Raw genomic sequence first — 15,632 nt, forward strand, 5'->3', positions numbered from 1 at the left:
TGGAGAACTTAACAAAAGAAGCTACATTTTGAAAGTAAAGAACGAGTTATATAATTCTATATTGTGGAAATCTGGTCACACACATGATGAATGCATCAGCCGAGAACATGCAGGTCGACTAGAATAAATAATTTAATTTCATCATTGGTTTATTGTTCATACATTATCTAAAGGTCTGTGATGACATGTTGTTATGGAACTAGCCCACATATGGAGCAGACTTCCAGGTGGTCCACAGATATACAGTGTGAACGCAGACAGCAGATGTTCATTCACAGCTCAGCTCATCATGACAGGCAGTGGGACCGTCTCCAGAGACCAAGGTGTGACATGGTAAACCGATCTGCTCCGAGTAGACGTGTTTCTGCAGGCTGACAAACAAATGCCCCCTGGGGTGCTTTTTATTTGGTGGTACAGTGACAGGAATTTAACAGCAGCACATTCAATTATTGAAGATGTTTTATTGATTACAATATGCTGAGTTTGATGGCTCGTTTTCCTCTGAGGTAAGGTGTATTGAGTTGTATTTAAATATTTATTTACACCACTTCTGTTCTGCAAGAAGAAATTGCCTTATTTATTTCAGCAAAGTAAACCATGGCAATAAAAAAACATATGGTAAAATGCTATGGTGTTTCTTCAATTATTCATCAATCAGATAATGAAACTATTCTGTAACCAATAGGCTACTGGTTTAACCCTCAATGACTCTTTATAATAAAACCAGAAGGCTACTGGTTTAACCCTCAATGACTCTTTGTAATCAAACCAGAAGGCTACTGGTTTAACCCTCAATGATTCATTTTAATCTTCACTAAGAAACTTAGCTAGCTGCCAAAACCCTTAATAATAGTGATCTGTTGAAGTTATACCTTAAAGATTATTTTAAAATTGAAATACCTGCAGATTGATTATCTCTCCCTGGACTCATTGATTCATCGACCTATTGTGAGTGGACCATTACAGTCCATCATGTAAATGTTTAAAGTAGCTTCTGCTCAGATAAAACCAATGAGTCTCGGTGAGTGGGAGCAGAAACATGACTAATCAGCGGTTGTGTAAGGTTTCCCACACCAGATGACTCTCACATGTGCCGGGGAACATTTGTGCTTTTCTGACTAAAATAAGATCAAGATTAGAAATGTGTGTTTGTGTTTATTTTTTTACACACAAAATATCAGTGAGGATTTTGACACTACACACTTGTTGTAAAGACAGCACACAACATACATATATTTCTGCAAACAATGTAAACGTGCACTTCTGTGTAACTCAGCTGGTTCTGAGGTTTTTCTTTTTTTTCCTCCCACCTTTGACCAGTATCTTTTTTATTTATGTCCTCCCTTCCTTTTTATTGAGCTCTCCATGACCACAAATCAACGTAGTTCACTGCTGCTGCCTACAGCGTGTGGCTGGCACATGTGCATGATGAACTTGTGCAAAGAACTTACATAACAGTTTGTCCCACGCATCATTTTTCTCATGTTATCTTTGTGTTAGAAAACCTTATGGACGTTTTGTAGCCTCCTACTTTGACAGAGCTCTTTCTAGATATCAGCCATAGCAAGGTTCAGTCTGTGAAACGCACTCATCCACAACAACACATTGAGTCTAAATAGTCCACTGTCAACAAATCAGTCTATAAATATTCCCCTCAGGAGCCGGGGTCCAGATCAGGGATTGGACTGTTGCGCTCCAGTGCTGATTCCACTGTGTATATGATACCTTGCCAATTATGCTCCATTAACCATCATTACCCGTGATGATCCGAGTTTCGTAATACTCTAATTGTTCACTGTCTCCGTCCCGGGCAGTGATTCTGCTGTTGGTTCCAGCTCGGCTCATTTGATTTGAGAAATTCAGCCACTTCCGTCTCAACTTCCACCAAAAATAAAAGCTGGGGTGTTCTGGGGTCGGCCTACTGTAAACACATGCTTTCATCTGGGTGTCTTTACTGGTGGGTGGGTGAGTTAGTGTGTTGTGCTGTGCATGTGTGTGGGTCCATCAATCTCTCTGTTTGTTTCAGTTAATGAATAATCGTCCGGATCTCACTCACATGTGCCTCTGGACTGAATATGCATGTTGGATCATGTCTCTGGCTGTTTCTCCAGTGTCTTCACTGTATCTGCTGGCGTCACTGTCTCCAGATCAGCGGGACATGAGGACGAACGCTCGGATCTGACACTGATTGAGGCTGTTTTCAGTGGTGATCTGCCACGCATATTAGCCCAAATCGTATAAAAGCCTCTGCCAACTGCAGGGAAACCTCATGATGCGTGCTAAAATTAGGCAAGGAGGGAAAAAGATACACAAGCTTTTCTGTTTTCCAGAACCACATTGGACCCAGATGCATCGAGGGCCTCTGTCTGCTCCGGGGAAGGGTCGAATTCACAGCAGCTTTCTTTTCTCCCACTACTTGACATGTGTTATTGGTGATTATTTTGTCGATAATTCTGTATTATCTTCATTTTTTGTTGATCTCGTGGAGGTAAAACCATCAGTTTTAAATTCCTTTTAATGCTGAGCTGCACCGAATAATGATTTTTTATCGTCGACAGATGTCAAGAGAAGTTTCTGATCCCTTTGATCACAAGTTTCCACAGCACAGGTTGATGCCTTCAAATAGACCAAAAGTCAAACATTCTTACGGAGACATTAAACAGACAAAAGCAATTGATCTTCACTTTTTTTTTACATTTGTAGTTTATCCAAATAGATGCAGGTGACTTTTCTCTGGATTCACTTGATAAATCAAATATAATTTCTTGTACATGGCTCGCCAACAGTTTAGTTTTGGAATGTATTGATTTGTATTCTCAGAAATATAAAACATATAAACCTGGCAGTGTGGGAAAGATCTTGAGATACTTTTCAGTTTTGCCAACCTTTACTGTTCCTTTCAGGCATGGGGTCTTCTCTGCAGACCCCCCCATGTTTGTTTTTGAACTCTATCAAAGGCTGAATAGTAATCTTGAAGAAGCAGAACAAGCTGACACGTTTAAATGTTCTCTTTGATGGCCCCCCTCCAGTTCCTGTTTCCCTCTTCAGCCCTCACCGATCCAGCGACATGCCAGCACACCGAGCTTAGAGCAAACAGTCCACAGGCACAAAGGAGGATCCCTGCAGCGGTGGCAGGGGTGGCAGCTTGTGAAAGGGCCTGGATGATGGATCGCAGGCCGAAACCACTCCTGACCTTTGGCTGAACCTCTAAGAGCGGAGGGGACCCTCACTTAGACGCCCCCCCCCCCCCTTCTATGTAGAGTCAGATGTTCCCAATTTTAATACTTTTGACATATTTTGTTTGAAATCCCGATTTCCCATGAAGCCAAAGATTTCTATCTTTTTAATGATGATGAAAACTTGACTCTGTTTTTTTTAACCTTGTCATGAAACAGTTGATTTAGATTCTGCAACACTGGAGATTTAAGAGGTTCCATTGTCCAGTCCCCTGCTTGGAGACGACAGTGAACTACACAAATCAACCTCAGTGGTATTGTGTGTCTGTCCTCCTCCTCCTGCACATGAAGTTTGTATTTACTGAACAGCCCGGGTGTCCACTGTTGTTTTTGTACTGTTAAGCAAAACCAGAAGCATTTAAAGATTAAACGCTCTGTTGCCAAGTTGAATTAATGAGATTATTGGCTACGGGCCAGAAGATGTGTTTACATGTGTTCTTGAACTCGGCTTTAGCAAAGCGTGGGATCCAGTCAGGATTACACAACGCCCTCAAGACAGCAGCATGAAAGGTAGAAATGCTACAAAGCAGGCGTGTGATACGGAGGCTGGCCTGCAGGCCGGGAGCACACGCCTCTGTTTGTGTTCGCCAGCTCTCAAGCTCACAGCTGTCAACTCTTCAACAGGCTGATCGTAGTTTGCCTCCGGGCCGTGAAGAGAGTAGTGTTTTAACTTCACCCAGTCACGGAACTCAGCCTGTCCACAAACCTGGAGTTATTGGTCTTGAATTAGGGACAGGTAGTCGTCCAACGCTGAGGGCCCTCTGAGATCACGGTCCCGCTGCTATAGGTTAGATTTCATTGGATTTCTCTCAGGGGGGATAACAATACCATACTGTGTCTATATATATATACAGAATATATGGATATATGGATATCCACTGACATGGAGGAGGCAGGGTTTGTGATCTCTACTCCAGCCAGCCACCAGGGGGTGCTCAGCAAAGCTTTGGCTTCACTCCTGTTTTTTTTTCATATTGTTCATTGAATGGTCAGTTAATGATCAGTACAGCCATGAGCTGAGTGGCTGTGTTACAGGAAGTTCTTGATTTGGCTCTGGTCCTGATTGAATCTGCAGTGCAAGTGTTTTCTCTGTATGCTGATTAAAAAAATGAATTCTTGGCAGTAAGATTTCAGTTGTGTTCCTGGCCAGACCGAGTTGACTGTAGAGGAATCTCTCCTCATCACATTGATGTTTTATTTCTCAGAAGTATGAAAGCAGTATCTCTGGGGAGTTTTCATGCTGGAACCTCATGTTTAATATTTTATATTTCATCAAAGCACTACTGCAGAATTCTGAAAAAAAGCTACTTTCACGTCTGCAAAGTTCACTCGTGCAGTTTCTAAACCTACAGACACGTCCTATCACTGTGGACACAGCGACGGCTGCTGTTGGATAATGAATCCATGAGAAGTAATCCAGTTGAGACATAAAGGGATTGCAAGAGGAAGGAAGTGAAAAGGAGGGAAAAAAGCCAACCAGCATCATTTGATTGTTTGTGAAACAATGCGGGCGACATTCCAGTGAAAACAACAAACGCGACACATTCCTCTTTCTAATTGAGGCCCCTGGTCTGAGCCTGCATGGGTTTGCAACACAGATCCAGAGGTTTCCAGCACATTTAGGATGTTTGTCTCCCACTGAGGTGATTTCTACTGCATCAGATTTATCTCAGACTGTTTTTATTCCTCAGTCTCTGTATGAATATTTGTTTTGTGATCCGGATACAGTACCACTTTACTGTAGGTGGTCTTCTGTGGGTATTTTATTTCTTCCTTTGTTCAATCTGATGCTGACGAGGATCCTGGGATTTTCTGATTTAGTGTTTAATAGCAACCTTAAATGACTTTTTATTTTCCTGGACATTAAGCCGTTAACCTACAATCAACAGCACTTCCCCGCATGCCATCTCAACTTTAGCACGATGCCTTCCTGCTGTAACTCAGGAGGTTTTATGGGTCTGCGAGGTAATGCACACGCTAAACCCACCAGCCAATCATCCAGCTTTACATGAAAGGCCGGTCAAATTCTACTTCATGGCGGTTTGAAATGTTTAAGTGTGTTTTCTATCCTGCCTCACAAAGATCTCTGATATGATCAATATATCAATTCTGTGTTTTATGTTGGTCGAAAGTCTGTTGCTTCAAAACGTCCTGACAGGAGTTTCATGGGCTCCTCGGCTCAGAACGACACTCGTGGGAGCAGCAGACGAATATGAATCAACTTCCTCTGTCGCTCCAGAGCTGCTGCCAAAGAGCTGCCAGGCAACATCAAAGCAGAAAAGAACTGTTGACTATGTTGTAGCCAGTAGATTGATAGATATCGAACTTTATTGTTCGTCCCAAGTGACAGAAGTTCTCCTTTTGACAGGACTCACATGATTCACAATTGACAACACACAGTACGTATTTAAAAACAAGACTCAACAATACACATTATTAACCTTTAAAACATAAACACAAAACAGAGGCATATGCCCTTTATGTTAACGTGCATGCAACAAGCTATATCACAGAGAAGTAAGAGGTCGTTCCCTTTGAGCACAGAACCGATGTCCACCTGACACATTTATTGAGGAGCTGCTAAATCAAGGTCATCTGCTCGGCTGCAGCTTTCTTTTTTTTTTTCAGGCTGCTGATATAAAAGTATCTAGGCCACTGGATCTTCACACAAATCTGACCATGAAATGTTATTTGCTCATGAACAAAACCAGGGAATACTATTCTCCAGTGTGCTAAAGCTGGGATCTTTGCACACGAAGATTTAATGTTATTCCCTCTTGTACGAGAATGTCAGAGTGTAAGATCAGATCTGGAAATGCCATTCTTCTGTGTTTAAAATATGGAAATGTTATTGACTCATAATTGCATCCACAGACGCCATCTGCTGCCATTTAGCTGCGCACAGAACACTTTTCTTAATCTAACTTTATTTGTCTGGCAGAACTGGAGAAAGAATTAAACTCATTGATTAAGTTAAAGCTCGCCGGGCTGCAGAGCCAAAGGAGGTTTTTCTGGCCAAGTAACTTCAGGCTTGAGCTCGATGGAAAAAGGCAGGAGGCAAGAGAGGAGGAAGATAATTACCACGGATCCTACTGCTGCTGCTGTTTTAGATAATTGAGAAATTGCAGTGTAGCGACATTAGACTGCCTGTGTCAAACAGAGATAATACATCTTTAAGGTTAGAGCAGCTTTACGAGCCTTTTGTTAATATTTTGCATTTCGGATTTGCTTTTTTGTATTTATGAATGTTCTCCCAGGCAGTTTATGTTTCAGAGGCTGTTGATTCCCCAGCCCTGCTCTAAAGCTCACTAATGAACATAATATATTCATTATGTTATATTTTTTGAGACTCCAGGAAGTGACCCTGTCCAGCCAAGACGTTGACAACCATGTTACCCTGTAAATCCAGAAACTGAGGTTCGATTCTTTTGTTCTTTTACAGAAACAAAGTAAGATACGACCTATTGCTATTAATTAATGAGCTTAAGAGATGTTGACGGGCAGATTTTCTTCCCTTGCACAGGTGTTAAACATCACCGTTACCACTTAGCTAACACTGATCAAGGATGTTTGACTCAACAAATAACATGACGTGTTCTTCCTCATCCAGTCAGAACACTGTAATTACAGCTTGTGTGTTTTGTGCGCCATGTGTTTGAACTGAGGGGCAAACTTTGAGGCCTCACCCTCAGGCTTCACTCATCTCTTTTGTGTTGTCAACTCCAGACGCACAATGTGTTCGTCACAAGTGCTGCTGCAGTCGGGGGGATGAGCGGCGAGCGGGTGAACACCAGCACGCAGGGAAGGACTGTGGCACTTTCATTTCTGTATTTGTATACCTCTGTCTCTATCGGTGTAGCTCCCTACTAAACATTAGCACCTCACGGGGCCCCCCCGACCCTCACCACCCCCCCAGCAGTGGACATGAGGCCCCCTGACGGCCGACATGCTGACATACAGCAGTCCATTTCTTTTGTAACGGCTCCAAGCTCCACGTCGAGGCAAGAAGCTGACAGAGACGCACAGCTGGCTGAAGACTCTACGCCTCCACAGCTGTGCAAATACACATTAACAAAACTCTGCAGGAAACTTAATCTTGTAATTGTTTTGGCTTCCAAGCCGGCTGTCCAAATGGGTTCCTCCGTTTTTTTTTTTTTAAACCTGCCAGTGTTTGTGTGAACAAATGGATTTTAAATTGACTCAGTCACAAAAGTCTTGCAACAGCAGATATTTCTGAGTGGGAGGCAATTATTATTTCACTGTGGGCGCTCGCGTTTACACGAGAGTGTTTCGTTTGAGCTAACGTGGGTCGTATGTATTTATGAGATGTTCTCTTCACTCTCATGACTAAAGGGGAGAGGTGGAAACTTCAGCTGGAGCGTGAACACCAGGAGCAACAACAAAATAGCATTTCAGAGTCATTGTGTTGCCTTTATGCTGCAGCTGAACCTTGCACACGTTCAGGTATTCTAGCTTGCAGCTATAAAAAGACAAATCTATATGTGTTGTGATAATGCACACATAACTGAGGATGCACTGCAGTCATGCAAACACATGCAAACGGGCTGCTACTCCTCCTCATGGGCTCTGAGCGACTACTACCCGATAAATCCCCTGTCACGACACATTAGCTTGCCAGAGCCATTTGGTCGGGATGATGGCGGCTTATGTCAAGCTTGTTAGTGTTTAGCACCGTTAACCAGAGGGGGACCTGATATACGGCCGGCCGCTCTTTGTGCTCCTCTCCATACCGTTCCTGGGATTTACTGTGAGGGGAAGGACGTGAAAGCAGCGTAGATAAAGGTTGCTGCGCTTGTGCGTCAGAAACTGAAATTCTCTTTTGATCTGGTGTTTTTTTTCATCCGAGCTGCTTTGTGCTTTTTGCTGAAATACTCCTTCTCTTCCCTCTGTAGGCTGTGACAGGAAGATGTTTTGGTGACAGAGATTTCAGAGGAGGACTGGAGAATGGCATACTGCTGTGCGAGTAAGTTCTGACTATACACCTTTATTATAACTGTCTTTAGTATATCAACTGTTCCCTTGCTGTCTGTCAAGCTTTTATCTTTGTTGTTATTCTCTTAAGGGAACTGATGCGTTAATAACATGGTTGTGAAGCATAGGTCATTTTAATTTAACGTTTCAATTCTATTTAAACCATGATAGTGTTTTCAATGGTGACTTGAAAATAAGTTCTAGACCTGTGCAAAGGCCCTAAAAGGCATGTTCATAGGTTGAGTGAGTCCTCAATAATATAATAATATTATTATTAAAACACTTAATGAATACAGGGTATTTTCATTTCAGACCCATAAAATCCTGACTATTCATGGATTGATAGATACTTAATTGCTCCAGACTGAAATGTAGGAAGTTGAAAGAAGAAAACAACAATCCTGTGAACCTAGATTAAACCATGCAGTTATAATAAAGTTGACAAGAAGAACAGTTTTCCATTTCATACCTCGATGATTTTTTGCAGCACCACGCTACAGTGGTCAGAGAGACTGGCGTTCTGTTGAATTGTTCTCCAGTGTGACACTTGAACTTTTGTCTCAGCGGCTCATAATAAGCAGAGGTGCTGAAATGAGACTGAAACACACGCAGACACTTGCACTTTCCCTCTTCAGCATTCCTCGATGCCAAGTTCAGTTACACAAGCCCCATGTTTATTCTGTCTTTGTTTTGAGTAAAGACCTCTGGAACAATTTAACAGTGTCCGACTGCTTTTGGAATTTCTGGAATATCGTGGGAGATCCTGTCGTCCTTCAGGCCTTGATAATTAGAGAAAAATGGTGATTTATAAATGGAAATTTGTATATTTGGACCTTAATTGGAATTTGGGGCAATTGGTCAAACAAAACAAGACAAGACGATCTCACAATGGGTCTGAAAAACTTTTGATTGTGTTTTTTCACGATGCAGATCTATCTGCCAGATCACTAAACATATTTCTATAGATGAATGTCATGATTCTTAGCCTGATTTTCTATGTACGACCAAATCATGTGTGAACTCCTCAAAAATAAAATTACCAGCTACCGACATGTTGCTTTCTCTGATTCGATATCGTGGTGAAAGATAATGTAGAGTGTCACCACTCAGCTGTGTCGTATGAACTCACAACAGACTCACAAGACTGTTACAGTTAGTCATTTACTGTGAACAGCGATCCTGCAAGCCAACAAATTTGAAAGTGGTGAAGTCTGAACTTGGCATTAGATAAACTTATTGTAATATTGCAGCAATAAGTGAGATTTATTTTCATCATAGATTTAAAAAAACAAAATCTATCTATTTGAAATCAACAGAAGAAAAACTGAAACCAGACTTTTAAACTTTCACAAACATGCATTGATTTTACGGCACACAACCATGAACAGTACATTATATTCACCAGTAAAACCACTTCTACAAATATCAATGTTTAACTTCATCATCACTTATCTTGGATGTTCTCATCCGGAGATACAGTAAGTAAATGGCTGCAGGAAACTTTCAACTTGACATTTCATCCAGTCACTTACAGGGAACAAACCTGTGATCCTTTGGGCAGCCTTCCAAACGTTTAGGTTACTGATGTGATTTAATCATCAACCCTTATACCCATTACCTTGTCTTAACACCCTGCAGGTGTTCAGTCACGCAATGCACTGCACCGGTGTCCAAGCAACGTCCAACCTCGTCCTTTAAGGCTTCAGGAAATGTGTTTCTCTTTGTAAAACACTTTTAAGATGATGTATTTATGTGCTGAGTTTGTTTTGGTTGTGTCCTTTGGTTTAAAAAATGCAGCAATTCCTCTCCCTCTTGTTCTTATTCCAACTTTATCATCAGGCTGTAATAAGTTTAAACTGTGACAGTCATCACTGGAAACAAACACATTCCTGCAAATAACTGGCAAAAATTATGATCACGAGAATCATTAAATTGATCACATCAACTTTTCAAAAGATGGAAGAACCAATGCTCTGCCATCATCTGGGCAGAAATCCATCTAAAACAAATTAGAGAAATCCATTTGGTTGCCATTAAAATAAAATGGAAGCACACTAAAACATTCCAGGCAATTTTTCATGAGGGGGAAATATTGTCTTCACTGTTGCTTGCTTTCTCTCCACCTACACACACACTGTGCAGAGAGTTCTCCTCAGGTCGGTTTGAAGTTATTCTGGGAAACACTGAGGTAAAGTTTGATGAGGCAGGCTGAGGGGAAAGGGTTCACTAGAAAGTAAGATCAGAGTATCATTCCAAAATAACTTGTGGAATGCTGTGAATATCACAGGAGCTGCTGATATCTGATACCCAGTGTTTCCAAGGGTGGGTTCCTCCTTTAAGAGGGCTGACTCATGATCGTTCATCAAAGATGAAAGTGCAGAGAGACCGAGGGAGATGTGGGACGCTGGGAACGGTTTGTTCACGACTAACAAGCAGGCAGAGTTAGTAGGAAATGAACTGTGAAAGAAAAGGTGTTTGCATCCATATTTTCAATAAGGAATAGCAACACCAGCACATAACCTCTTCATGTGTGTGCGTGTGTGTTTGAGCTGGACAAGAACTAGTAAGACAAGTTTTACAGTCACTTTTTGTGTTTGATTGAAATTCACCCTTTGTTGTTCTCCTCCCTGTGTGTCTCTTTGTTTTATTAGGTTGCTGAGCTCCATTAAACCCGGCCTGGTGAAGAAAATTAATAGACTCCCTACACCCATTGCTGGTCTGGTAAGTCCACTAAACTACCTCATCGTTAAAACCCCAAATTTACAGCCTCCTACACCAAAGCTTACAACTTTAACATATAACGTATTCTGTCTCTTGTCCTCTTCCTGCTTCATGTCTGTGTCTCTTCCTCCCCTTTCTTCTTTATATTTCCTTCTCCAGAAATACATTAGATGTTTGTTTTGGTTCAGTGCTCTTTAATGTTAAAAACTTGCTGTAACCTGCTTTAGAACAACGTGTTAATGTCTATACAGGATGTTTTATGGGGGAGAGTGAACATGACACAGAACAGGGTAATTCCACGTAGGAGATGGACTTGGACCTAAGACATAACAAGGTGCTTGTTTCTAAATGAGGGGCTACACCTGCTGGCCCAGTAGAAGATATAACACCACTAACATCCTCTATATCACTGAGGCAAGCATGTTAGAAAGTAGAAAGATGAGAGTCAGGTGCCCAAAACTAAACCCGGGACCCAAATGAAAATAATCTACAATATGGAGACAATCAATTCCATTGCAACTTAACCTCTGCAGATTTACACAGGTATGAGTAACACAATATATCGTTACCTGGATATTAAATGTCTTTTAACATAGTATCAGATTCTGGTTGTATCTCCCAGCTTTGGTTTCAAATAGCAGTTCTCCTTCTTTTCCAGTCTCTGCTTGCTACTGATCGTACAGTTTCATCCAAGGAAACTACCTGAGTCACAGACAAGGAGCATGTGAGGTTAAGAGTTAGTGGCTCGGCCGGACTTGACATTATAAACCAGCAGGTGTGGTATCTGGGTTCGATCACAGATACCTGCAGCCGAGAAAGACCTCAGTTTCAGTTCCAACAGCCAACGTGTCCATCAGCAGCCGCCTGTGACACTGAGCCCTTCACGGTTCACTCATTGTACAATGAGACTGCAGATTTCCTTCCTGTATTCATCCACATGATGAATCTGAGCTGCTCCTTTATTCTGACATCACTTACTGCCTTGGCATTAACTTTTCAATTGCGCAGATAGAAATTGTCGCCCGCTCCCAAAAAACCTTAAGCCAAGATTGTGTATTGTATCCTGTGTTTTAAGGAATCTGAGGGGAAGTTTACCTCCTGCTGTAAATGAGAGCCTGTAGATTTCAGTAGAGCTGAACACTGATGCTTTTCAGGCGAGTACAGTGAAACACAAGGGAACCTTTTCATGAGGACCTGAGACCTTGATCTGGATGAAGAGGCCTTTCAGGAGCAGGGAAGACATGTAAACATAGGCAGAGGAAAAAGTTAATCGTATTGGAGCTCATGTTGAATCTGCTCTAATCTGAAGACCCAGAAAATCAGGTCTCAGAGCAAAAAGCAAGACTCAAAAAGAACTCCTGAAAATGTCTGGACCCATGTTTTCCAGATACTTTCGGAAGATTGCATTTTAGATGTGAACAACGCAGCAGGAGCTTGACCAACTCGTTCACTTCACCAGGAACATTTTTGGAATATTCAGACGAGCAGTGGCGCCTGGGTAGAGGATGCAGGAGGCCGGATTCACAATCTCTTGTTGTTTGTGTTCTTCCGGTTTCGTGTCCATCATGTGTCAAGAAACATCAACAACTCGAAACAACAAAGATCATAGTAATGGCTGCTTTTAAGACATGTTGAACCAGTCTTGTCCGGTCGCTGATGACAGACAGTGGAGTTTAAAATGTTGTGATCACATGAGGGAGAAATGCTGAAGGTGATTAGGACAGAACTTCTTGTACTTAAAGGGGAAAAAGGTGCAAAGGATGCTGGGTATTTCTGGATCACAGCACGACAAAACAAACAAGGAAGTCTGTCCCCGGCTGAAATGGCTTTTCTTATCTGACAGCGTCACTAATGGCCGCCAATGGGCCGTCTCTGGCTTTTTACAAGTGGCGGATAATTACACACCACATTCTTTACGAGCTTTCGACAATCACGAGTAGAATAACAAGTGATGATCCTGTGAGAGCTTTTAAACCCACGAGTCGATGTAGTCCCTCCATCTCCGTAACATTCCTGCAAATTCTTGTTTCATATATTTATTTATTGCAGAAGGGGAACACTTCACCTCCAACAGATATAAAATGTGTCTTCTGCACAAGCTACAAGTTATAAATCAGATTATGGATCATATCCTTTCTTGAGTGAAGTTGATTCAAACTTCATTTTATGGACCATTCAGTGTTTTTGGTCTTGTGAATATATTGGAAAAGATTGTGTGATTGTTAGTTTATGTCACGAGTCTGAATGGTTTCTCAAACACTGGTTGTCGATCCGTGCAATGACAACATAATTATACAAACATAATAAGGCAATGACAATTACAGGACAAGCAAACAAAATGTGACCACTGCTAATTGGCCCAAAGGGGCAAACGAATCATCCACTGAAAACAACATGTTTACATTAGTAGTTACCTCTTTTTTAATACTATGAGTCTTTGTACTTCATAATTCTGTCCTGTACTCTCTTGTGGCTCTGGGATCCCCCCCCCCCCCCCCGGCTGTGATTAGAGAGGTGAGAAACGCATAAACAAGGGTCCTGCTGTTATCTGGCCCATCGTAATAAAACACAGGCTACTCCCCCTTCCTCTTCCTGTTTGGGGGGGCTAATGGGAAAATGAGTCTCTGAGGAGTTGGGGCTGTTTTGTAATTAGAGCAGCCACCTCAGTGCCGCTCAGCCTGTGTGGCTCTGTGTGCGTCTGAACTGGTCGGTTGTGGCGCGCTCTGTTTCCCAGCTTGTCTCTGGGTGGACTGGCATGTTCACGTTTTACAGTGTGCAAACAGACCCACACTGGTGATCGGCCCCAGAGCTGAATGGTTGTAATTCACATGTTGCTTTCCAGACATCATGTTTATACGGCAACAGGCGCTTGTGTTATTTTTCAGTGACGCACACACGTAGAAAGACAACACTGGAGACTGCTATCGTAATATATTTCAAGCTTTACTCCTGTTCAGTTTTCACCAGTTGTGTCACCATCTGCTTCATTAGTATCTTTAGAAAAGTGGGTCCCTTGAGTTTTAATCAAAGCATAGACATTCATGTCCAATTTAGGGCTCTTCTTGGAAAAAGCTAGTTTCCTGTCAGAGGCTTTATGATGAATTGAGTGAAACAGAATAAACAAGTTTGTCTTAAGGTCATTAATGATTATTTTAACTGTTGTTTTTCTGAAATGTTTTTCCCTTATTATTTTCTCTTATTGAGTATTAAATATAAATTCAAAATCATCTCCTGATTAATGTACACGTCTGCTTACATCTCTGAAATTGGCCACTGTAGTTTAGATAATGTCACATAGAGTTACAGTAAAAGATAAATCATCTAAAAGGAATTGCCGCACAACCTTTTATTCTATTTTTATCAGATTGGCTCCTTGCCTTAACGTTTCCTTGGTCATAGTTTTTTGTGTTATCCTTGGCAGGGGACAAAAAGCATAAGGAAAATATATTATCGTCCAAGTGTTTTGTGTTCTCGCCCTGACCAGCTTTTATCTGGAGTCTGTGCCGACCCAGGGCGTGAACACGACACCTCTTCCCTGAGAAACCTGTCTGATCCTGGGTGTAGACAGATATTGATTGTTGTGAGGGGCACATGCTATCTTTTTTAGCTTTCTCATAGTAAATGCATTGGCTTTAATTTTGTTCAGATTTGATTGTAAATATAATTTGTATGACCCTCGTTAATCTTACCACAGTGTTTATATTTCCACATTCCACATTATGCCTTTTGCCCTAATTTATTATTACGTCTTTCCTTTTTTTTGATTCTGTGTGAATGCACAGGCTCTGTGTCAGACTCCACTTCTCCACCTCCCATGTCTACGAACACATTCAGCTGTCACTCAAGTCTCTGCAGTAGACGCCCAGTTTCCTGTGGCAGTGACCTGCGATTTCACCACAAAGTTCATTTCCTAAGACACACACAGTCTCTCCCAATGCTCCCAGTTGAATTATCCTGTTTGCAAGTTGCTACTAAATGAGTCTGTTTAAGCATTTGTTGTTGGTCTTATTGGTTTTGGTGGTAATTGTTCCAGACAGTTATAAATACCAGTGGAGGCTGGATGAGGAAAAATGTGGGACAGGATTGTTTAGCTGTTGAGGTTAAAGTTGGAGTTGCTCTCTTACAAGCATGGTTTCATATGTGGATCATTATACAGCTGATTATTGATAGGTTGATTATTATATGGTTATCGATCACCAATGTTCCTTTCTTTCAAAGCTCTTGTTTGACAGTGCTTTAATATTTCAGAATTAAAATATAATATGGCATTAATTCAATTTACTATTGTGTATCAGTTTATTACAGTGAAACAGACAGTAGGGACAGTAAATTGTCATTAGTCAAACAGTCCAATAAGATTAAACCTGTGTGTGCGTGTGTGTGTGTGTGTCATCAGGAGAGCAGAAACGTAGCTTTCCCAAAAACACAGGAAGCGGCAGGGTGGGTTCAGAGGTGGTGTTTTGCAAGATTGTGAGAATTCCATGTATTGTCTCACCACCTAGCGTGTACATGTACATGTCACATAAGTATCTTAGTCTTATGTTTCTCTGCACTTGGAATGATGTATAACTGCATTTTTTTTTTTAAATGCATGCTGTGTATATTGAACATTGTATTTGTGTTTTGTTTTGCGAGAGCGATACAGTGTGCCTGGGACAATCAGGGTGGAGAGGAAACGGTGAC

The 15,632-nt window shown here is 41.5% G+C and overlaps 1 protein-coding gene across 7 annotated transcripts in view; it reads left to right on the plus strand.

Annotated features, from left to right (window-relative positions):
- Positions 1–15,632, plus strand: part of LOC133958833 (LIM and calponin homology domains-containing protein 1-like) — a 71,980-nt gene that overhangs the window by 20,665 nt on the left and 35,683 nt on the right. For all 7 annotated transcript variants that reach the window (XM_062393826.1, XM_062393823.1, XM_062393825.1 and 4 more), the window contains exons 2-3: positions 8,150–8,220; positions 10,880–10,949. In XM_062393826.1, the coding sequence (XP_062249810.1) occupies positions 8,150–8,220; positions 10,880–10,949 (141 nt within the window). The remainder of the gene's footprint in view (positions 1–8,149; positions 8,221–10,879; positions 10,950–15,632) is intronic.

The sequence above is a fragment of the Platichthys flesus genome, chromosome 8 (assembly GCF_949316205.1).
Source record: "Platichthys flesus chromosome 8, fPlaFle2.1, whole genome shotgun sequence".
Classification (NCBI taxonomy): Eukaryota; Metazoa; Chordata; class Actinopteri; order Pleuronectiformes; family Pleuronectidae; genus Platichthys; species Platichthys flesus.